This window comes from Pleurodeles waltl, chromosome 4_1, assembly GCF_031143425.1.
Source record: "Pleurodeles waltl isolate 20211129_DDA chromosome 4_1, aPleWal1.hap1.20221129, whole genome shotgun sequence".
NCBI classification, from domain to species: domain Eukaryota; kingdom Metazoa; phylum Chordata; class Amphibia; order Caudata; family Salamandridae; genus Pleurodeles; species Pleurodeles waltl.
The window spans coordinates 421,538,144-421,562,392 of record NC_090442.1 but is presented as its reverse complement, the minus strand read 5'-3'; the positions used below and the strand labels follow the sequence as shown (position 1 = coordinate 421,562,392).

The following is a 24,249-nucleotide window of genomic DNA, read 5'->3' as shown; positions in this document are numbered from 1 at the left end:
TCTCCCTTTACTGGAACATAGATCTTCCCCACAATTAAATTAGATTTAAACCTAATTTTGGATTCGAAGTATCCCCTCAACTCTATAGCTTGACCACCATAGCCCCCCGGAATCACATCTGGGTCTTTCAATTTCACAGAATGACTCAAATATTTATCAAATGTCTCATTAGACACAAGAGTTAACCATGCTCCAGAATCAAAGAGAACTTCACACATAACTCCACCAAGGGTTACAATGTCCTTAGGATATTTCTTCTTTGTGACTCGATCCTCCACCATCAAGATACAGTCTTGCACCACCTTAACAGAGGTGGAAGGTAAATCCTTTTGTGATCTACAGCATTTTGCAAAGTGTCCGCGTTTTCCACACAATTTGCACACAGCTGCAACAGCAGGACATTTTTTATATGATGCAAAATGTCCCTGGTTTCCACATCGAAAACATTTTGTATCTTTAAACTTAGATTTCTGAATTTGTGTTAACTTTGGTTCTTCCTTCCTTACATCAATCTCTAAAGCATTGTTCTCCTGTGGATCGTTCTTCGGACAAATTTTATTCACTGAAGGATATTTATTTTTCTCTAATTCACCTACACAGGCCCAAGTGTGCTCAACACTCTTAGCAATTGTTACCACCTCATGAAGAGAAGGATCATCTTTACTCCAAAGTTCTTGCCTAATTTTGTCACTGGAGCACTTCAACATAAATTGATCCCTTATGCGTTCTTCAAGAGTTACTCCAAATTTGCAAGTTGCAGCTAATTTCCTCAAGGCTGTTATATATTCCTCTATAGATTCGCTCTGTCCTTGTTCCCTCATTCCAAAATGGTAACGTTCCAAAATTGTACTAATTTTTGGAAGATAATGAAGATCCAATTTCTTTATGCAAAGTTCAAATTCATTTATTTCTGCTCCTTCATCCTCAGGTTCAGGTAAAGTTTCAAAAATTTCCAAGCCTTCACACCCTAAACAATGCATGAGGAGTGATACTTTTCTTTCATTAGATAAGGAAGAACCACATACTCTCGTATAATGAAGAAATGATTTCTTGCATTTCGACCAAATTATAGGTGCATCTCCAGGTACAGTTAAGAAAAAAGGAGGAGGTGGTATGTTCTGCATATTTGACTACTAAAAATAGTATAATGTTTATTTTGAATTAAACTGTACCCTGACAGACTGTGTAAAGTGCAAAGCAAGAAAAGACTTGTTTATCTTAAATAGAACTGTGCTTTCCTCTTCATGTAAATAGACGTTCCACAATTTTGCCTTAAACAAAACCAAAAGGATATTTTCTATGGTGAGTTCGCCTTGTTCCATGGAAACGTATTCAATATAAATCTATTTATTGTGTCAGCACACTGGAAACTCCAAGACAATTAGGTAAGTCTTTGGTTAAAATCAAAGGTTATTCACGAAGCGAGCGCACCGAAAATCCAGCGGGCGCTCTGAATTAAATCCTCACAGCAAATGTTAAACAAACACGATCGAGCGCGTTTGTTTACTTAGAAGATCAAAGATAACTGCGGCGAGGGCTCGAGGCGAAATCCAAAGCTTCAAAGTAAACACACTCGAGCGCTCGCGTATGAACACTGTAGCTTGAAGTTAGAGCGCGCTGGGCTCACGCGGTGATTAGAATATTTGAACATACACAGTTGTTGAACGGCAAGATTCAGCACTATATTAAAACAAAAATAATGTCTTTGACTGGTTCAAAACGTACGCGATCCACAAAAGAAATATGATATGTACTCTGATAAGTCACAGGCTCAGTATATATATCATTATAATGTATTGTTCTTATTATTTATTTTTCCTTTAAAAAAAACGGAGACAGGGCTTACAGCAGTTAATCCACTTGAGGATAAAGAAGATAAGGATCGTTTGTATAATTGAAGAGTCTCCTACATTTGCCACGTACCTTGTAATTTTGATTGTTGGATCCAAAGGAAAACAGAAAGTTAAAGACCAACCGATATAGGAACTCCTATGTTGCTGGTTGTTGTGTTGAGATGTCCTAACAAATGGATCCCATCCTCGTCGCCAATGTGAAGATAACATCCATAGGAGATTGTGTTAATGGGATTTTATTAAGTCCAAGATAAACATCTCATCCACAAAGATTGATCCAACAGTTCTCAACACCACCCTCTTCCTTCCTCCTCTCCACCAGATTCCACTCCTACCAAGAATCCCCTGACACCAACATTCTTTTCCTCAATAACATTCCACAGCTAGTAGAGAAGAGTTATACACAGTACATGTAGATACCACACAGTGGCTATCCTAAGAATCTCTTAAAAGATACAAATAGGAGAATCAGAAAGACAAACCGTCAAGCTCTTCTTACTGCCCCATCAAAGGCAAACGCAAGGAACATAATAACTTGTCTCTTATTATTCCCTACAGTACACTCAGATTCTTCAAAAAAATTGGTCCTATTTACTAGCAGATAACATCCTGGTAAAAGGGATTACAAATAGACCAAGTAGCACACATAGCAGGGGGCGCACATTACGCAACATGCTATGCCACAGTTTTATGCCCTCTGCAACGAATGAAGCATGGCTACCCAAACCACCCAGTGGCTTCCACAAATGTGGGCATTGGAACATGTGTTGTTAGGTCAAGGATAAAAAAGCTACTTTTCAATATAACACCAAGACTTCCAACAGGATGTCTCTATTATTCATGAATTGCAATACCAAATATGTAGTATATTGTTTAATATGTGTTTGTGAACGTGTGTATGTGGGTAGCATCATCAGGCCCTTTAAAGAGAGAATTCAAGAACATATCAGAGCTATTAGACATAACAATACAGATTATCCCTTTGCAACCCACTATAACTCCACCCATGGACAAAGAAAAGTTCTGGGGATCACCGCACATGGCATTGATACACAGGGTGCCTGTCCGCGAGGTGGAGACAGGAACCTAATGTTAAGACGGATGGAGAGTAAGTGGATAGTTAAACTCAGAGCGGTTGAGGAGGGGCTCAATATAGATAAAGATTTACATGTTTTCCTATGAAGCTTCCATTTTGTTATCTGCAGCCATGCATATGCTTTATTATTCTGTCACTCTCTGCTCGAGCTTTTGCATTATTGTGCCATTTTGCCATGTACTGTGTATGGCAATTGATGTACTATGTTTACATACTAGCCACTTGCGTTTACTTTCTTATGACAGATGACTTGTTATGGACGGTTTTGATGGTATTCCTAGCAACAGTATTACTGCAGTAATGCTCTTACAATTTGCCTCTAATTTTCCTCTGACGTGTTTCAGGATGTATGCTAATCATAATTATGGTCATGGCCGGGTGTTTTTCATACTCTGTTTGTACCATAACATAGGTTCCACAAAAAGTACATGGGATTTTTTGTTTCACCTTTTAGGCTACGCAGTCTATTCTCAATATGCAAATAATCAACTTTATTTTTTGTCATACCTGTTGCCCTCAGCATGCTTACTACTGTTGGTGACCCTATAATGGATAGTTTAGTCGTTTTTCTTCTTCTGGCAAAAAAATGTCTTTTGTTCAACATGCTAGCACTTTCTTTACATTTCGTAGCTCTACATGTTGCATGGTTCTTACATATACTCACCTTGCAAATACTTACTCCTTTCTGCAGTATTTCATGCTTTATAAACACACTCCAATATGGTGCCTTCACCCTCTATCTCATGCATTTTTCCACTGCCTCCAGTCCTCTTTCTACCGCCATGATGCCTGCTCCATATAGGCCAAAATGTTGCCACCTGTACGAGCCGTTTTCTTATTTGTTTTCACTACCTGGGACGACTCAACACTGTAAGACGTTGTTTTTGTATCTATCCTGTTGTTCTAATGGAATTCCACTGTAGGTCTTTATACATTTACGACTATATTGCGCAATCTTTTTATTTTTAGACCTCCCCCCTATGTTTTTTATATCTACGATATTCACAACACCATTGGTCACCCTCCCGTCCCGCAGATAGCCTGTCTCCCTCGGCCAGAGCATATTTCAGTAATTTTACTATTTACTGTTTGGTCATATAGGGGGTTATTACAACTTTGGAGGTGGTGTTAATCCGTCCCTAAAGTGACGGTAAAGTGACGGATATACCACCAGCCGTATTACGAGTCCATTATATCCTATGGAACTCGTAATACGGCTGGTGGTATATCCGTCACTTTACCGTCACTTTTGGGACGGATTAACACCTCCTCCAAAGTTGTAATAACCCCCTATAGTGATTTTGTTTCTTCAATATTCCTCCATTGAATCCATTATTATGTGCAAATTGGATTAGTTTCTTGTAGACGCAGGGCTGTGCTGCCTGTGTACCATGGTTTGTACCCATACGGCTTGGCAACCACATATGCATTTTTTTTAGCTTTATCTCGATGCTGGGAACCTCGCAGCATTTCTGGAGCATTAGACTATACTCATACTTATGGTATGTCGTCAATTTTATTTATTATTCCTTTTTATCTTGTTTTGCCTTCTCTAAGAGGGCCTCACTTCAGATGTATATATATATATATATATATATATATATATATTATGTTCCACCGCATGTTTCACATCACATTTTGGTGGCTATTTAGTGAGAGACGGTTTTGGGGTGCAGTCACTTGGGACATTTTTAACTTATTGTTCCTGTATTAATTTTTTCATTAATTTATTGATTGGCGGCCTCTAATATTCATATAACACACCATTGGTAGTATACCTGACACATCTAGTTCGGTTCACCCTTGTACGATATCTTTACTTGCATGTCTTGGAGATATGTAGGACCCTCTTTTCCGCTTTTCATCTACAGTCACATTGTGGTCCTATAATAGGAGTATCTGTACACAGGTCTTATTTTGGATCCTCACGAGAACTAGATTCCCTGTTTATCATTCAGATTTTTGATTGTGTACTTCTTTTTGTATGTCCATCTTACAGCCTTGAGAAAGTCTTGTTGACGAAACATATGTCAGCTGTTCAATTCAATTCAATAGTTTATTTGGCCTAAGTTTAGACCATTCCAAAAATTAAAAGTAAACATACATACAAGAAAATAGAGATCGAAGACCATCACATAAGAAGGAAGCACTAACAGTTGGCACACTGCTTTTCCAACGGGCCAGAAGTTAAATAAAATACCTCAGTTTGTACTTCCTAAATAAGGAAGTACCATTTGCCAAGACAGTTGCAAAAAGAAACAGATAATGTGCCAAATACTTTCAAACAGTGCCTAAGAAAACTATTCTAAAACAGATTATACTTAAAAAATTATTCATAGTACTTCGTAGAGGAGTTCATAAATAATTAAAAACCAGGCATTTAAAATGGTACCTAAATCTTACCATTTACAAAGTGCTATATGCTAAGATAATATAAATCGGAGAGAAAAAAAAAAAAAAATAGTATAGCAAATCTTTTCTAATAGTACCTATAAAAACTATTCTAAAACAGGTTTATACATAAAATAGATCATAAAAACTTCATGAAATGGTTCCTGTTTACAAAAGTTAAAAGCCAAACAATGGAAATAGATCATTAAATAGGACCTGCTTGCAAAAATTAAGAGCCAAATAATGGAAAGGAGTACCCTAGAATTGGCCTCATCTCTTAAATAAATTGGTCAGAGGAATTAGGTCTTGCCATTTGCGAGAAAGTATATACTAAGGTACTGTAAACCGCTTTAGATGAGGAAACCCACTGGAAAACATACACGGGGTGCAATCTGATATCATCAATAGATCAGCATTGATAGTTATATTTAAGGTCCCTTTCTATCGTAACAATCCACGTCCGCTAACTACTAGACCGTTCTTCAGCCAGTGGATTAAGATCTGAGATAATCCTACTGCGGATTGTCCATGCTGCTGACAGATATTTAGAGACAGAGGTTACTGTCAGCATGGAAGTGTCATATTTACATAATCTATAGGCACTGGTTCGGCTTTGTAATAGCAGTTCTTTACACAGAGGAATAATTCACTTTTCTCTAGGACATTTATACAAGGGACAAAAAAATAGGACATGCTCAGGGGTTTCCTTGCATGCATGGCAGTTTGTACATTTGTCAGACATAGGACTATTGGATGGCCAACGAGCCGTAAAGCTGTTGACCGCCAATGTTCCATATCTGAACTGAAGTAGTAAAGTACGGGCACGTGCTGGTATAGGGAGATCCAGGAACCTTTCAGGCAAGGGTTCGTGCTTGACCAGCAGAAACTCTGCTGTCAGCCAACCTGGCCCATTTGAGCCGAAGAATTCCTCATAGATTTTCCCCCAATATCGATCTTTGACCAACAATCTGGCATTAGCAGGAATCATCTCAGGATTCTCCCAATAATGGGGTAAGCCCAGTTTGACCCAGGCTGCCTTCAACTCCCTCAACCAGCGAACTTTTTCCCATCCATGACAAGGTGATATTAGATCTTTAACTGCTGTCCTAAAGGGTTCGAGTTCTTCCGTTTTCCATAGTCGAACCCAGTATAGAAGTGGCCTTAAGTATGCTGTATCTTTGATGCTATTTATACCCAGGTCTAATCTTAGGGGGAGCATCGGCGTGCCCTTTCCTAGTCTAGATATGTGTCTAAGGAAATTGTTTTCTTTGGTTTGAAGGGTGTCCAGTTGTCTGTATGAACCCCAGAGTTCCGCTCCATATAGGGCAGCGGCACGGATTTGGACTTTATAAATTTCAGAAATAAGAGTCAAAGGGGGGCTTACTGCAGTACTGACCTTCCGCTCTAACACTCCACATCTTTGGCTGATGGTAAGCGCCCCTTTCCTTATAGCTGCATCCCAGCTACCCTTATCAGATAGTCTAATGCCCAGGTAATCGTATTCCATTACCCTTTCCAAGAGGACTGAATCCATCTTTATATTTGCTTTGAGCTTCTTGTTCGGGGCGCTATATATCATGAGTTTGGTTTTCTTGGCATTGATATCCAACCCGTAATCTCTACAAAATGCACAGAACTGGTTGACCAGATTTTGGATTCCCATAGGTGATTTGGCCAGCAGGATAGTGTCATCCGCATAGAGTAAGCATGGCACTTTGATCCCGGCCAACTTTGGGGAGTCGTTAATACAATTTGCTAAATACTTAATAAAATTATTTATGTATAAAAGAAAAAGGGTAGGGGCCAGGACACAGCCCTGTCTGACTCCTCTCTCAATGGCCACTGGATCTGTAAGGTCGCCATCCTTACCACTCCTGATTTGTGCGTAGGTGTTCTCGTGTAAACGGGCCATAAGTTTCAAAAGACCATTTGGTATGCCCATGTTGGCTAATGTCAACCATAACTGGTTTCTGGGGACCAGATCAAATGCGGCTCTAAGATCAATGAAAGCTACAAAAAGGTTGCCCCTCCTACTTCCACAGTCTTCCATTTGATTGTTAAAAATCTTAAAACTTGATCTATGGTACTGACTGCTGGCCTAAACCCTGCTTGCAGATCGGAAATAGCATTAGTTTCCAGGATCCATTCTTCTAGACGGGACAAGATTTGTTTTGCGAAAAGTTTTTGGAAATTATCAAGTAAGGAGATTGGACGGTAATTGGCAGGGTCGGAGGGGCTGCCTTTCTTAAAGATGGGGACTATCTCCGCTCCCATCCAGGAGCTCGGGACAGGCGCTCCTGCAGCTACTGCATTGGAGATCAGGTTCAGGTATGGAGCCCATATATCTGGGCTTGTTTTGTACAAGTCACCTGGGATTCTATCAAGGCCAGTGGCCTTTCCCCATTTCAGTGAAGCAATCGCAGCCTTGGTTTCTGCCAGGGTAAATTCGATTGGGGGGGTCTCAAAGGTCATAATATGGTTCAGTTCCCTGGAAGAAACACCTAAGGTCCCAGAGTATAATCAAGCGCAGTGATCTGTCCACTCTACGGGGAGTATTGAAGCGCCAGGCGAACGGTTAGGTTCTTCACTAGCATCAGCCACCAGTTTCCAAAATTTCGAGGTATTGTTTCCTTTGGCAGACTCCAAGAGGGAGGCCCATCTAAATTCATCCCATCTCCTATGGGCTCTACTTAGTTCCTGTTTGTAGTCTTTCCTCGCTTTCCTTATATGATCTGTCTGGCCCACTCTTAAAGCTCTCAATAGTTTGTGCTGTGCTTCCCTGCATGCGGCACTGAACCACCTTGCATTCTTTTTGGCTTTTTTGGCAATCTCTTTGGTAAAAAGGTGTTTTAAAGAATTGAATAATTGTGTGTGGGCTACTATAAGCCCTTCACTGTCTTCTAAAAGCTGGGGTATGCGCTCTATATGATCAGCCAACTGGCTGTACACAGATGCCATTATGGCTGTGTCAGTGCTCATAGATTCCCATTTAACGTTTCGTCTATTGTTGGTCAGAGCAAGCTGCTGCTCATGAATCTTGGGGCAAGGGGCTTCAAGTAGGGGTAATAGGTTCCTGAGAGATGAAATCAGTGGCTCTTGGTCACTTTCCTCGTGTTCTACAATATTCATGTCAACCATGTGACCCCACAGCCGGATGTCAAGCAAAATATAGTCTATCTGGCTCTTCTGTGTTCCACGCCTAAATGTCGGGTGAAGATCAAGGTCCGAGCGGGAACGACCGTTGCAGGCCCGAAGGCCATGTGCCAGGGTAATGTCCACAACCTGATGTGTTAGTCTATTCGTTTTCGGTCTTTTGCTTGACACCAGTTGGGGAATACCCCAATAGGCGTCCTCATCTTTGTATAGTTCCTGAGCCAGCGAGTAGGGTTCAAAAGTGACATTAAAATCCCCTGCGATAAGAATAAAATGGGAGGATGATTTGTAAGAAAGGAAGCTGTCCAAAATAGTCAATGCGTCTGACTCATGTTTGCTACCCAAGCTCCTATTATAAATGTTAATTATTAGGAGCGGTTTCTCTTTAAGGGATGGTATTGATAAACCCATCAGGTCGGGACAGGCCAAGTCAATTGCTTCAATCCGGCATTTAAGGGAGCAACTAAGCCATATAAGCAGCCCACCTGAGGGTCTCCCTGAATTTACCTTACTTGCTGGGACCCAATAACTTTTAAAACCAATTCTGTATTTGGGCTCCAGTGCCCACGTTTCTTGGAAAAGACATATTCTATGTTCGTCTATAAATTTACCCCATTCAGGAATACTCATTTTATTCTCCAGCCCTGCAATATTCCAGCTAAGAACGGTGTCTAGACCATCTATTTTGGCTTGGGGAACTTCAGCCGTAAGGTTCCCTCTTGCAAATGGGGTGCCATGGAGAGATTTTAGATCCTTTTCAATTGTAACTGTACCGGCCTCAGTTGGGTTTCCCACTACAGTATCACCCAGAATATTATTTACCCTGTTTAGATCGGGGCTTGGCGTAGTCAATTCGGGTACTTGGGCTAGTGGGGAGAACCCATAATTACTGGGGCCTATTAAATCCGGGGCTAGATTGATCTCATTCGCCTTACCCACCTTGCTTGTTCCCCAGATGCAGGTTTCCAAACTCTGGTCACAGAAGGGAAGAGGGGAACTGTTTACCATCCTACGAGGTTCTAGCTGGGCAAGTGCAGGGGTTAGCGTGGAGTCTCTGATGTCTGCAATAAAAATCTGAGCGGCCTCAGGATTACCTAACCCCATTTCATATGTTTCAATATTTCCGACTATAGGGTACTTCTTATCCCAATTTTTAAATCCTTGAGGCTGGGGTGAGCCGTGCACGGTGCTAGTTTTTAGTCAATCAATTTCAGAAAGGGAGCTACGTCTCGACTGGGGGACAGGCTGCGTCTGCAAACTAGTGGCACCTCTGGGTGGCATTAGCGCTCCCTTAGTAGCTGGTACAACTTTATGAGGGTAGAAAGCCTGAAGTCTACACAGAGATATTTCTCCCCCTAGAGGATTAGATTGGGACACATTCAAAGATAGCTGCTGAACAAGGGAAGGTGCATCAAAGTTGATAACAATACAATCTCCGTACCGGGATTCTTAAGTGGACCCACCCAACCCACCCTCCTCACCATTAATATTGAGGGTACCATATGAAAAGGAAATCTAGCATATCTGTGTAGCCAGTGAATTACCTTGTTTTTCAGTTCTGTAAATGTTTCGGAAATGTTGGACTTAAGCTTAGGAACACTCGTGATAACAAGCACATAAGGGCAAGCTTCCGGTGGTAGATGTAAAGTTCTCGTGTTAGTTCCTTGATCCCTATGCATCCGATCTACTGGAGGGAGGATCTGATCAGGGGTATCTTTGTGGAATTTTGTGCCCATGTTATTGGAGGAAGCAGTTCCGTCATTCCCCCTCGAAAAGGGAGGAGCAGTCTTAAAACACTTGGCTTTTAAGGCATTGGCCAGTCTGGCAGTTGGAGCCTTCTCTGGTTGATATGAAGAATCAGGGCAGTTCGTTGGAGGGTTAAGATCCATGCTCAGGGATAAGGGAAGGCTACTGGCACTGTTGCCTGGAGGGCTCGGGGGAAATTTTGGCGGGAATACTGTGAATCTGGTGAGGGAGAGATGGTCATCTGCTTGAGCTTAATGAGACCATCGAGTTTCTCCTCAATGCCTAATAGGCGAGTTGTTATAGGGTGAAGCTTTTTAGAGAGCTCGTCTTTTATATGATCTATTATATAAACTAATTCTGGACTGTCATTGTTAAGTGCTTGGGGAGGTATATAATCCTTAGTCCGAGTAGATATGACATGATTGGGGGAGTTCAAGATGCGGGCCCGTTTATTCCTTAGATTTGCCTCCCCTCGTTTTCTTTTGCCCTTTATACTGTACTCTAAAGTGGGTACAGACCTATCTGGAAGAGGCTGTGTAAGTTCTGGAGGCTGTGTAACATTTTCAAGGGTCTCCGCAGTAGACAATTGGGTAGTTGGAGGTGAAATTGCCGGGGCAGGCTGAAAAGCGGGTGGGTGAAGGGATTGTGCTGGAGTTTTCGGTGGAACCTCCATCAGTGGGGGGGCGGTTAGACGTCGCTCCACCATTTCAATTTCCTTTTCTAGTGCCCCAACCGCTTTTTGGAGGAAACCGTCTAGGGTCTTGTTGTTGCCGACCTTTTCGAGGAGCACCCCCCCCTTCCGTCTACCCATCTTGGCTTATTGAGACACTTTTAATCCAGCCCGATATTTGGCAGTCTTTTCTATAGGTGCTTTTCCTCCCCTGTTCCCACCTTATTTTTTCCCCACAGGGGCCTTGTTGAAGCGGCTAGAACAACAGAAGGGAACAAAATGCTGCTCACCTATGTTAGTATGGTGTCCGGGTGACTGGAGTATATTCGGCCGCTAGTCACCGGCCTCAGTAGCAGGATGAAAATGGTGTGGCCCAGCCTCCTCCGGTCGCAGGACGGGCCCGCCCTTGGCCCGGGCGCGTCCCACGAAGCGGGAGCGCTGCTGTAGATTTAAAGGGCTCCTGCCCTGAAGAGAGTGGTGCCGCCTCCTGCCGCCCTCGTAAAGCGCGTCAGCTGTTGTTTCATTGGATTTGTTATGCATTGGATGAATAAAACTTCCACCATATACATATGTGTATTTTGAACTTTGATTGACACAGCGTACCAAGGAATGGACTATAAGAACTATTGTGGTGTGCCTTGGTATATAAATATTGAATTCCTAAGTGTTGTTTGATTTTTCCATTGACATAAGTGCACCCCAAGTGGTTGGGTACTGTACCAGTTTGGCACCCCGGCAGCACTATCTGTGACGGATGGACATTGTTTTCTCCCAATTTACTATGTCTACATATAGGAGGTGCGAACCAGTAGCATAGACACTCCGTTTTGTATCTCAAGCAGTCTGAGTTGTACTCAGCCAGAACGGCACTGAACTCAGCGCCATCTGGCTGATTACAACTCATCTTTCCACCAGCCTTTCCATGGCCAGGATCCCGCCTTGCAAAGGCTGGCAGAAAGCCAGTGCCGGGGACCACAGAGGGGGCCCTGCACTGCAAATACCGATGCCATGCGCAGTGCAGGGCCCCACCGCCCAGCACCATCGGAATAGCAGACAGTGCGCATTCCCATGTAATGGTGTGCTATAAATAACGGCCTCGTCTGCATTAAAGGAGCTGAGACCAATATCGTAGCACTGTCCCTTCCGGTCCGACCTGCGGGAACGTGTAATACAATGTTTCTGCCGGTCAGCCTTGAGGGAACATTGTAATATCCTTGGGGGGATGCCAACGGTATTACGATGGTGTCCCCCCACGAGTTTGGGGGTCGGCTTGTCCGACCGCCAAACTCGCAATCAGGCCCTAAGCCACTAATATGCTAGGTCCAGTCAAAGGTTTAAGTTATTTAAACCTGAGCTCACCTCTGGTAGCTGTGGCATAGAAAAGACAGGTTTAACGTAAAGTAAATGTGTAAAGCATTCAGAGTACCAAAACAGTTAAAAAATAAAAATCCCACTGTAATGTATAAAAATAGACAAAAATATAAAACAACAAGGTACCTTAGGACATTAGTTATAGTTATTTGAGATAACTATAAATGAAGAGTTTCTGTTGTTTTTCGAGGTTAAAATGTTCGTTGTTACTGAACATTTCACCTAACTATAACATTACTTCAACTTTTGTTTTTTCAGTGAACTTCTAGATTATTTTTAACATAAAGTAATATTTTATTACCATGCATAAATCCAACCTCCTGCCATGCATGGTTGAAGTGGCCAACACCTCGCATGCAGCCACCTCCACATTGTGCATGGCCTTCAGCAGTGGGGGTCTAGGGTTGGCCACAGGACCAGGTCTACGGCCGTGCCCTGCATCCAATCCCCTACATGCTTCCAGCTGTGCGCAGCAACGGGTTGGCCATTGGGCTTGGCCTATGGCCATACCATGTGGCCGACCCCCATAAGGCAGCCAAACCCACGCTGTGCAGGGCCTTCAGCCATGGATGGCAGCGGGTTGGCCTGAGGCAAGCAGTCAACCCCCTGGTGCTTACGGCCTTTGGCAACTCAGCATAGAGTTGGCCTTTGAGGTCCCCATGCAGGCTCCCCTTCCTCAGCTTATCTAAGACCCGGCTAACCCATCCACTGGGCTATACCTTATTTTAAAGGGGAGGGAGCCACACCACAGGCCACCTCCCTGAGTCTATTTTAGCCCCAGGCACCCCATCCAGAGGGACCAGCCATTTTTAAAAGGGGAGGGAGGCCTGGTGGTCCCCCTCTTTTAGTCTCCTTAGGGCCTAGGGACCCCACCCTCCAGGGCCTTATGTATATTAAAAGGGTAGGGGGGCTGCATGGCCCCCCTCCCTGAGCCTATTATGGCCCCAGGGACCCCATTCCCTGGGGCCTGCCTTTAATATAGGTGGATGCCCGACACCTACCCAGGGCACATACCATCTACAAGTTAGGGGCAGAGGAGGGGAGCCCTAGGGCCCCTGCGGTGCCAGCATCTCCTCACATGCTGCAAGAGCCCGCATTGCTCCTGCCTGGTGGGAGAAACTACTTATGCTTTACACTCTGGGCGTGAGCAATCTGTTGTTCCCTTTCTCTGCCTGCATCAGTGGGGGCAGAAAACACAACACAAGTCTGCTGCCAACTTTAAAATAAGTAAAATCAAAAGTTTATGCTGAAGAGACCTACTTTCTCTATGGTTGACAACATTGTGCTTGAGCAAAGAAAGGAACCAGCCGATCATGCAAGCTGAATTATTGTTTATGTTGTATTCTGTGGTGGGAGGAAACAAAAGGTGGAAGGAAGTCAAGCAGGCTCATGGATGAAGAGGGCTGACTGAAAGTCCCTTTTAGTTAATATATCATAAATGAAATATTAGCATAATTAAAAAGGCTAGACCTAAAAAGCTTAATGAGAACTCTAGAACAAAGAAACAGATGTGCAACACACCAACATAAACCATGAACATACTGCATGTGCATGCATGGTGTTCTTGTTACATTTTCTTATTTCATGAGTGATTTATTTGTGGAACAAGGCTTTTTGATTGAGATCAAGTTAGACTGCAAAATCTGGAATCTGACTTGCAGTAAATCTAATGCAGGCCCCGTTTCTTCCTATTTGCAGCCTCTATTTAATGGTTTCCTTCAGTATGCATTCTGTGATTTTGGTGAGTTAATTATAAAACGTTTAATTATGTTACATTTAGAAAATTGAAACCTATTTGACCATTTTGGCGGATATGTTTCTCCCTTATCTTATAGGAGTGACTGACAGGTACTGTCAGTTATTTTCTGAATAGTGACAAAACTTGTAAAGTCGCATATGTACTGGCAATATAACTCATTGTGTGCCATATACTCACAATCCTTTCGGACAGATCCATCTGGGAGTGGATTGGTGGGAGTGTGTCCACTGGAAACACTTGCATTTGAATTGTCCTGACTGCTGCCAAGATGCAATCTTCTCATATGCCTGACCACCGCAGTAGCATTGAACGCTTGCTGGAAGATAAATACATGGAACACTTTTAGTAATCTCAATTTTCTCAAAAAGATAGATTTAACATGCACTATAAAAAGAAGGTCTTTAGCAGGTGGGGGAAATGGATGGATGCGACCTCATAGACTCTGCATTCACCTATTACTAAACTCACTGACTCAATGTCATCTACAGCCTTTTTTATCTAAAAAAAAACACATACACATTATGCAACCTTTTATATGAAGTACATTTGAGACCCACTTCTTCTTCACTGAAAAATGGACATGCCATTTCATTACATATCTAATATACAACTTAATAGGGATGGTTCCTCCTTTATAGTCAGTCCTGTATCCATAATACTATTAATGCTGATTGTAGTGCTACCACTTCTACTCTATCTTCTGGTAATACTAGCAAAACCCCAGCGATACTGACAGTGCTACCATTCGGAAGGAAAATAGATTCACTGTTGATAGTAGTGGAGCATTAAATGTTGCTACAAATACTACTACTACTACTACCGCTTCCACCTCTCCAGGTCCTATATCTAAACATATTGTGCCAGAAACTACTACTCATTTTATTATTACTACAGAAGCTACTAGTATGGCTAATTTATTGCCAAAACTGGGACACAGAACACTATAAAAAGCACTAACATCAGCACTACACTATTAGAAACACTTCTAGTTCTACATGTGATTATGAAACTGCTACTAATACTGTCAGTATTACTAATGTTGGCTCTCCTACTCATTCCACTACTACTAAGCTTGTACCTTGGGCTATACATACTGAAACTACTACAAGTGCCAATATAAGTTGGCAGACTACTATTTTTATTTTACTATCAGTACACCTACCAGTGAATTTACAACTATCTTTTAACGTGGCAATATTCTGGTTACCTTATTTTTATCCTATTTTGGATAACCTTTCTCACAAAGCCTATGAAAATGTAAAAAAACTCCATGGTAAGAAGCTTGATGCATAGGTTATTAATTATCACTAATCCAGTACTGGTGAAAGGAATGATACTCAACAACTACACAATTCAAATAGAGTAGAGAGATGTGACAATACATTAACGAAACATACATCACATACACCTGATGAAATAAGGAAGGGATCAGTAGATATGGAGAGTTATATGTATGTCAAGACATCCACTCTCCCCCTTCCCTGATGTGCAAATCCAAGGCACTCAGCAAATATTTAGCGTCATTCCTGGGGACGACCTACTCAAAATTGCCACGAAAACCAAACCCTCAAACCACTTTGTGGACCCAATGCCCAGTCCGGGCACAGCCAAAGGCCTTTATACTTGTATGCTTCCCTACTGGATAAAATTAGTGAAACTCGCCCTCGCCCTCAGCCAAGGAATGTTAGCAGAGCAGCTCACCCAACTCATTAAAAATAACAACCTCCTAAATGAATACCAATCTGGTTTCAATCAGGGCTGCAACACAGAAATTGCTTTACTACAGGTGGTTGAAGATGCACTTCTAATGATGGACTCAAGGAACTCTTTCCTCTTAATTCTTCTCAACCTATCATCACCCTTTGACACAGCCAACCACTACTCACTCCTAGACACGCCTAAAAATCGAATCGGAATTGATGGCGTAGTCCTGAAATGGCTTAAATCATTCCTCATGGGCAGATCACAGAGGATAAATATTGATGACTGTCTCTCAACACTAATGGCGGTTGAGCAAGGGGCCCCCCTAAGGTTAATTTTTGCTTGACTCTATTCAACCTGTACATCGAGTCACTTGGAGCCTTCTTTAAGAAATCTGTTTTTTTCTACCACCAATATGTCAATGACACACAACTATATCTAAAGGTCTCCTCAACAAACGACATCTTGTACCTCCCCATCACCCTAAGCTCTGTAAAAAAGTGGATGACTTCTCATCACCTACAACTGAACCCTTCAAAATCTGAATTCCTCCTCCTCCCCCCTTTGAAATCAACACTACTGTTACAATCCTGGATGGACACACTCAACATCCTCAACAATAAACCCACCATCATTGAAAGTGCCAAATCCCTAGAGTAATCCTATGGGAGAAGCTCAACTTACAGACTGAAATTAGTAACATGGCCAGAAGCGTGCGCCTATATTCCAGAGCAAGATCTGAAATCTCTCTCTCTCATGTATTGGTGCTCTCCTGAATCTATTATTGTAGCACTCTTTTGACTGGTCTCCCTAAAACCCATCTCACCAGCCTGAAATCGATCCTATACTCAGCTGCATGTTTCGTCTATGGGGCCAAAAGTAATGACCACATGATACCTATACTGGTCTCTCTCTGATGGTTTCCCCCTTGAAGCTAGGGCTGTGTACAAGGCTGCTTGCATCACCCATTAGGCTCTGGACACATACACTCCATGTTACCTGGCAGACAAAGGCAGGCTTTCAGAAGGTTCTAGACCATCACAAAATGCCAAGGCATTGCTACTTGAAGCCCCAACCATTAACAAAGAAAGACTCCTGGCACAATCCTTGTCGGTAGCGTAACCAGAATTTTGAACACACAACCTCCAAACCTATGCACTACCATCTCACAGGCGACCTTCAAAACGGAAGTGAAAGCCCTCCTCCTTCAACGATATTTTAGCTAAGACGTTGCAACTAATTCCTTCCATTAAGAACACCTTCACTTATCTTCTAAACTGAACTGAAAGCTCTCCTCCTTCAACAATATTTTTGCTAAGACATTGCAACTAATTCCTTCCATTAAGAACACCTTCACTCATCTTCTAAACAGAACTGAAAGCTCTCCTCCTTCAACAATATTTTAGCTAAGACATTGCATCTAATCCCAACCAGTGAGAACATGTTCACTCACATCTGGGCACAAAACTACACTACCTCCACTTCATCAGTCGCTTGCAAACTTTTCAGTGCTGTACATACCTATTGGACAACTTGTTTCCTTTTTCTGTAATGATTTCCCATTTTGTAACTCTAGAGCTTAAGTAACTATACTGCAATATTTGTAAATTCTTGAACCCTCTGTCAAAATCCATGTAATGGCATATGTCTACTGTAAAGTGCTCTGGCACCTTTGGGTAATGTTTGAGCTATATAAAATTGGATAAATAAATACATCTAAAGTGAGGGCATACTTCTCTCTAGAACTTGCCATTGTCTTTGGTTGTGCCAGATTCATTTCTTCCCTCATGCTCTTTCCTTTACGGATAATAATCAAATAATTGGTTCCAATGCCATAATATATTACTGAAATGAGGGTGACATGCACGGGTAGTTAAAAAGTTTATCCATTTGAAGATTTACAGTAATGTTTATTTCAAGTACATACCAAACTAATAAATTGATTAACAGGGTTATAATATTTACATTTAATGCATAAATTCTCAACAGCTTTAATCTATTTTCAGATTATAAACGTTTAGGATATGTTTAAACCACTTTAAATACAGGCTTGACAGTTTATAAATATTGGTAAAATAAAATTGTGCTGCACTTTTCTTGTGTCTATAAGCTCATATTGGTATAGAAGTACTTTCAGGCCATTTTATAGAAGCACTTCAAACCATTTTAAAATTGCAGCTTCGTTGCTCTAGTTTGAAGCTGGCATTAAGTAGGGAAGGGTTTGGTATAGTTCCTCTTATTACAATCCAGTTAAACTGCCATTGCCCCTCTTAGATTAGGGTAAAATGCCCCATTTACAATTATCCATAAAAATGCAAAAATATACAACTATATCAACATTTAGGTACTAGATAAGAGGCTATTTGGAAAGACTGACTGTGCAAGGGAATGTTTTGAAATAGCTGAAAGACAGAATTCTATGCATTGGTCTTGTGTTGAGACAAAACGTTCATAAATCTCTCGATGCCCCTACATTTCTGTCTCACTGCTTTTCTTCTCCTCTCCCTATCTCTTTTTCTGGCTGTATTTCTCACTCACTTTCTTAGCTTCTTTCCGTTTTCCAAGCCTGGTGTTCTCTCCTTGTCTCCCACTCCCCCTCTGACTCACTCCCCGATACTTTACATGATCGTAAAATGCTTTAGGTGTTGTGCCTGCAGAAGACGCATTCTCTCAGTTGCAATACTTCCCATCTCTTAAATGTGTTCAAGCTGGACTTCCCCTGGATCTAGCATTCTCACCTCTATGTGCATAACTATCACAGCCTTCTGATTAGCCTGGAGGCATACTTCCATGACTGATGGTGACACCTAATGTCATTTTGTGATTTTTAACTTTATCTCCTGACCACAAACTCCCCTTCTGTGGCATACGATTTGCACTTGAACATTCGAGCTATTCAGCCTTATATTTTGAGCCTTGAAAGGATAAGTCACATGCCATTTTGTCTGCAAGGTTGTTTTGCATTTGAGGTATTGTGAGCCACATTTGAAACGTCTCCTTGTGAAGTAGCTGCGCAAACTAGACTCAACTTCGGGCCAAATGTACCATTTGCAAAATGCGGTTGCAAACCCTGCACCAGCTTCTTAAAAATAATACAGAAGTTTGCATATCAACCTATGTTCAGTTTAATTATTTTATTTAGTTTATTAGGTGCTCAATTACCTAAGGTGTCCTGGCTCAAAACTGATGCTAATAGGTTGGTTCATAAAAATTCCATGCAGTTTGGTTCACAGTCCGACTGACCTCATTACTATTCATGAGGTAGGTTGCGAATTGTGACTCACTCAGGTTGGCAACCATCACAAGAATGATGTCTGCTGGGGACCACCCTATCTGTGATTGCTTATTAAATAATTTTAACTTATCAATTGTTTGTTACTGAAACTGCGTCCACAAATCATTGCCACATAGCATTCTGAATCACAATTTGGATGGGGCACCTTAAACCTGCCCTTCCAAATTGTAATTCAGCATGCATTTTCTACCCACTTTGCGATTCGGTTACTACTAACCAAATTGCAAAAAGGGTTTAGCACATATCAAAAAGCTATTTAGTGATTGAAACCCTGTGATTTAGTGAATCGCACAGTTTGTGATTTCTAAATCGCTTCATACCTCTCGTCCTTCATTAGGGTCGAGACTACGAGTGCATGTGCTAGCGCGTGCATCTCGCTAGCGAGACCCTTTTGTTTTATTACAGGGCTTGGAGCCTGCCCATCGCTCACCATTTGTTGGTTTGTTTGGCACTCTTCTTTACAGTCTCGCAATTTGTCAAGGCACGCCTGGCATCACTTCCGTTTCTCTGTGTGGAGCAGAGATCCAGCACTAATTGATGCAACTTAATTAGTGCCCGTCCACTGCTCCCGACATGATTGAGGTACTATTTCTTCTTTTTAACTTCCAGTGCCCTGCAGACAGAAGGCGTGTGACTGGCAAAACCATGACCAGCAGGCACAAAATTGCAAAGTTTTATTTTTTAAAGCTAACTTTATTTTAATTTGTCAAGTTGTCTTTTGTTTTTGCTCATGGGCGTTGTTGTCAAAAGATGACAATTAACTTGTTCGAAATATGCAAGACCTATGGTGCACATGACCCTTCAGAGCGTTCAGTACAAACATTCCGTCGGTGCCCGGGGAGTACAGTGTTCGTCCACTTGAAGTACATCTCCAACCACCCCTGACCCACTTGCCCCAAAAAAAAAAACAGATGCTTAATTTAAACGGAAAGATGCGTATGGAAGTACCCTTGCTGGAAATTATTGGACTCCCAGAGAGGACAGCTATTTCACCATGTGCGTAGAAGCTAATATTACACTTTGCTGAAAAACTCAGGGGCACAAACTTCGTGTTAATCTGTTTCTTTGCCTCTCCTTGGATGGTATCATGTTACATTGGGGGTTCTTTCAATGGATGCACTCCCTCCCGGACTTGGGGGTGGAGGCGGACTGGCACCTCTGTACAACCAGTTCAGCACTGGAAGCTGCAGGAGTTGTCAGTGTGCTAGGCAGAGAACCATGCCCTCAGGTGCATTTCCAGAATGTACAGAATATACTAAATACATGTCATCATTGGAAGATGTAATGTTATGTGCACAGGGGGCAATTTACATGCACTGGACTTGAATAGTAGAGATATCAGTTCAGTGTGGTGCCTCGAAGCTGTATAAACTTTACTTCAGCGCTTACGACCAAACAAGTCCTGATCATGTGTGTGGTCCCGGGTGGGTTTTTATTGCTCTTAGCGTCAACTTGCTAATTCTTGTGTTGTTAGAACGTGTGTTGACCTATTGCATACTGGGGTTTGAAGTCCTGGCTTTTTATTTCTCGTGAATTACTATACACTGAAGCAGTGATTAGTGGGATAGGAAAGAATTGCTCTCTCCTCCCAAAATGGAGCCACCTCAGCACCCTTATTTTTTCTGAAAGAATTTGGGGAAGCGTCTCTATACTGCACGACACGCTTAAGTAAATGGTTGATTTTGTGTACATGCTTTGCGTTGGATTTCTTTTGTAAGTGGTACCTGCGAAGCAGTGATTAATTTGTAAATGAAAGATTTTAAAATCCTTGCTTGCTGGTGGTCAGTCATGCCTCTTAGTCCTTCCTTTTTCTCTTTGGAAGCAGGGATTAACTACTGTATAACTATGCTTTGTCATCCTTCTTTGTTCTTTGAGGGACTTTATTTTTCTTGATTTCCTGCTGGTGTTTGGTGAAACTTCCCTTTTTATTTCCACAGCAGTCTTGCTCTCAGCTAACGTAACCATGCTGTTCCTGCTTACATTTCACATGCTTTACCTAATCTAGCATTCTCTATGAGTGTTTGCTTTTTCCAGGATGTTGTTACTTTTTTTTTTCAGCCAGCATATTGCTCGTCTCACCTCCCTCATAACCCATTTCACATTTTGTGGTTTTCCAGCACTGCAAGGTCATAAGAATGGAAATGGCGCTATACAAATATCCCTCCACTGCATATAAAACAACAAAAATAAAAAAAATACATTTTCAACGCCAAGAGCTCTAACTTTCACAAATGCAAGACCGATTGCATTGCAAATGCGTGTTTTTCTTTAGTCATGTGGGCTTTCCACTGTACAAAAATACTCAGCCTCCTTTTTATCTGCACTTTATGCTCTTGCAACAAGTTTCATATTTGTGACTAGTGCTTTGGCCTTTGAGGCATTTCATCAGAAAAAGAACACACAATCCAGACTAATCAATTTGACACGTGGATCCTATTCGTGAAAAACCCATAAAAGTAAGGGTGGAGATTTCGATCTCTACCTGAGCATACGTTTACACACTTTTTTTCTAGTCAAAAACATTGCCAGAAGTACGCGTGGAAAGCAATGGCAGGCAAACGTTTCCAGGCATACTTCTGGTAATATTATGTGATATCTCCCATAGAGTTCTCTTCCCCCTGTGTGGAATTCTACATAGTCTGGATTTCTGCAAGGGGTAAAAGGAGCTACTCATGCAATTGAACACTTTTCTTTACTTTTTTTAAGCAAGGAAACATTTTTCCTAGTGGAGAAAGCCATTCCGGTCACTCCCACCAAATGTTAGGGTGAGCTGTTTCCTTTTCATCGTGGAAAGGGAATATCTCTGACCATTTTTTCGGGGTGGTAAAGGGTCAGATTTGTGTTTGGGAATTGTGAGAGTTCCCAAACCTCCAGGACAAACCTCCCTTGGGAATGCTCCTTTTGCACACCTTAAGTGGGATTTTTAGTTGAGTATTTCTCTGCACTTGTGGTGGATGAATCTACAGAGTTTAATCCATTTACTACTTCTAGGAATCCTTTTGGTATTTCTAGGAGGAATAAATAAAGGTAATTCTGCCCCCAGTCTTCTGTTCACGGCCAAACCAATCATGAAATTGTGACAATTCGGACTGAAATGCCAGGCAAATCTTCATCACTCATTTGCTGCATTGTCATTCGACTGACTCCTCATAATTGTATTCATAACTATAAAACTGTCAGTGATTTTTATTGAGGACTTTGGTTCTAGGTTTCTGAGACGGCTGCTTATAAATGCATATGTCTCTCCAATTATACACATATAAAGAAAATCATAGCAAGAGAGCAAGCACAGAAAAAAGAGGAGCAATGACAGTGAGTACAGGTATTATCCCAACTTTAAAATATAAATAAGTTGTAAAATGTCACGTTTTGCAGATTACAAGTTTCTGTCAGTTTCCCACTCTAGGATAATATTTCAAAAGGGTCTGATTTAGAGGACTGAAGTTAGACTGGGCAGAGGACTAGATTCCCTACAAAGTTACCTGTTTTGTGACCTTTGTGTCTAGCTCACTGGCCCAACATCTCCTTTGGTCCATGACATTCAAGTTGATGGTAATAGATAGTCACAGGTGACCATCAGTGCTTAATTTGTTCAACAAATCAGTGGCAGGGTCACCGTCAGGAGACTACTGGAGCTTGCACCAAGCACTGCCCCTGCTAGCACCTCCAGCGACAGAACCAACACAACTAGTAACCATCACACCTTATAAGTGTGACAATTCAGAGTATTCCAGGCCCCCAAAACTACAAGAATGGCTTAGGCAGTAGGTATCTGTCATTTTTAATGTATATTAAATTCAGAAACAACTGCTGTGTTCATGTCTAGTAAAGTAAAACAGTGTCACCAGATGGCAGACTGTCATAAGTGCCGGTGTTGACAATTAAGTGCCGGTGCTGTGCACTAGAACCCATCGGCTCAAATTAGCCTATGGTGATCATACGGATTTGGTCACAGATACACTGCAGATATATAAATGGTCTGATTGACATATCTGTCTGTAGCAGGCCAAATATTTTTCATCTGGTAGTGCACCTATTGAAACACTTATTATGGAATGATAGAACATTTACATTTTCTCTTAAGACACTGTTTTGGAAAACATTTTGCACCTATTCTACTCGTTTTACTTTTTCACACGAAAAAGTAGACTTATAATGAAACATTAAGGAGTCTGAACTGTAGGCCTTGCTCAAGAGATTCATGTCGGGTTAGGTCTTAGTGAGATACTTTTATTGATCCACTTAATAGCCAATATAAACTAGCATTTGTAAAATGTTGTTTGCACTGGGAAATATTGTTCCATATTGCCTGAAACTTGAGAACATGTAATTTCATAGAACAGTGAGTTCTACGGCAAAATCCTAAAATCTGAGTGAGTAGTAAGCCTGTAGTGGGATGTTTGCAGTAACTGACATTCAGCAAGTAGGTAAATTCCTTTCATACTTTATATAGCAGTAACATATGGGCAACCACCCTTCAAATCTTTGAAACAGAGGCTTAAGAATTTGTTGTATCCGTTGTTCCATGAAAACAAAATCCAGAACTTCCTCATTAAATTGAATCTATTCACTTGAATCCAAGGCAAAACTAAAATGCATCCCTATGATGATTATTGATCTGTTTTGCAACAACATAGACAAAGCACACACTTTTAGTTGTCTAAAATGTGGAAATGTGCATTCATGTTACTGCTACTGTCAATATAAGAATGTGAACAATGATCAGTAGACATTAGTTTTGCATGCTTTGTTACTAAGTCGCAAAGCCTTCTAAAACTGTGAATTTGTAATAGATCACTATGGTCTCTGCATATCTATGTAACAAACATTTTCAGAAGATACCATCTTGCATACTGGAAACACTGTATTTTTTCTTAGTGTCTTATAGTTTTATGAACCACTACATTATTATGCATTTCATAATGCTACACGTAACAATCTGATAAAAATGCCAACCAACTTACCCTCCATTTGCTTTTTGCGAAGTTCTTTCGGATTTGAGCACTGACAGACTCGTGAATATTTTTGCACAGAGCAGTATCACCTGCTATCCTGAAATAGAAAAGATGGAAAATTCTAAGCAGATAATGTTAGAAATAAATAAATAAAAAGTTGCAATAATATTGCTAAGAAAGGAATTGAGCAAACATAGTTTTTCTTTCATTTGTTGTTCATGTAAAAAACAAGGTAACACAACGGGGCAGTTCCTGAAGA

At 41.4% G+C, this 24,249-nt stretch overlaps 1 protein-coding gene across 1 annotated transcript in view; it reads right to left on the bottom strand.

Annotated features, from left to right (window-relative positions):
* CAMK1D (calcium/calmodulin dependent protein kinase ID) overlaps nucleotides 1-24,249 on the bottom strand; it is a 1,292,386-nt gene that overhangs the window by 5,764 nt on the left and 1,262,373 nt on the right. The window contains exons 9-10 of the mRNA XM_069228669.1: nucleotides 24,000-24,087; nucleotides 14,217-14,355 (exon numbers count right to left, since the gene is read on the bottom strand). Coding sequence (XP_069084770.1) covers nucleotides 14,217-14,355; nucleotides 24,000-24,087 — 227 coding nt within the window. The remainder of the gene's footprint in view (nucleotides 1-14,216; nucleotides 14,356-23,999; nucleotides 24,088-24,249) is intronic.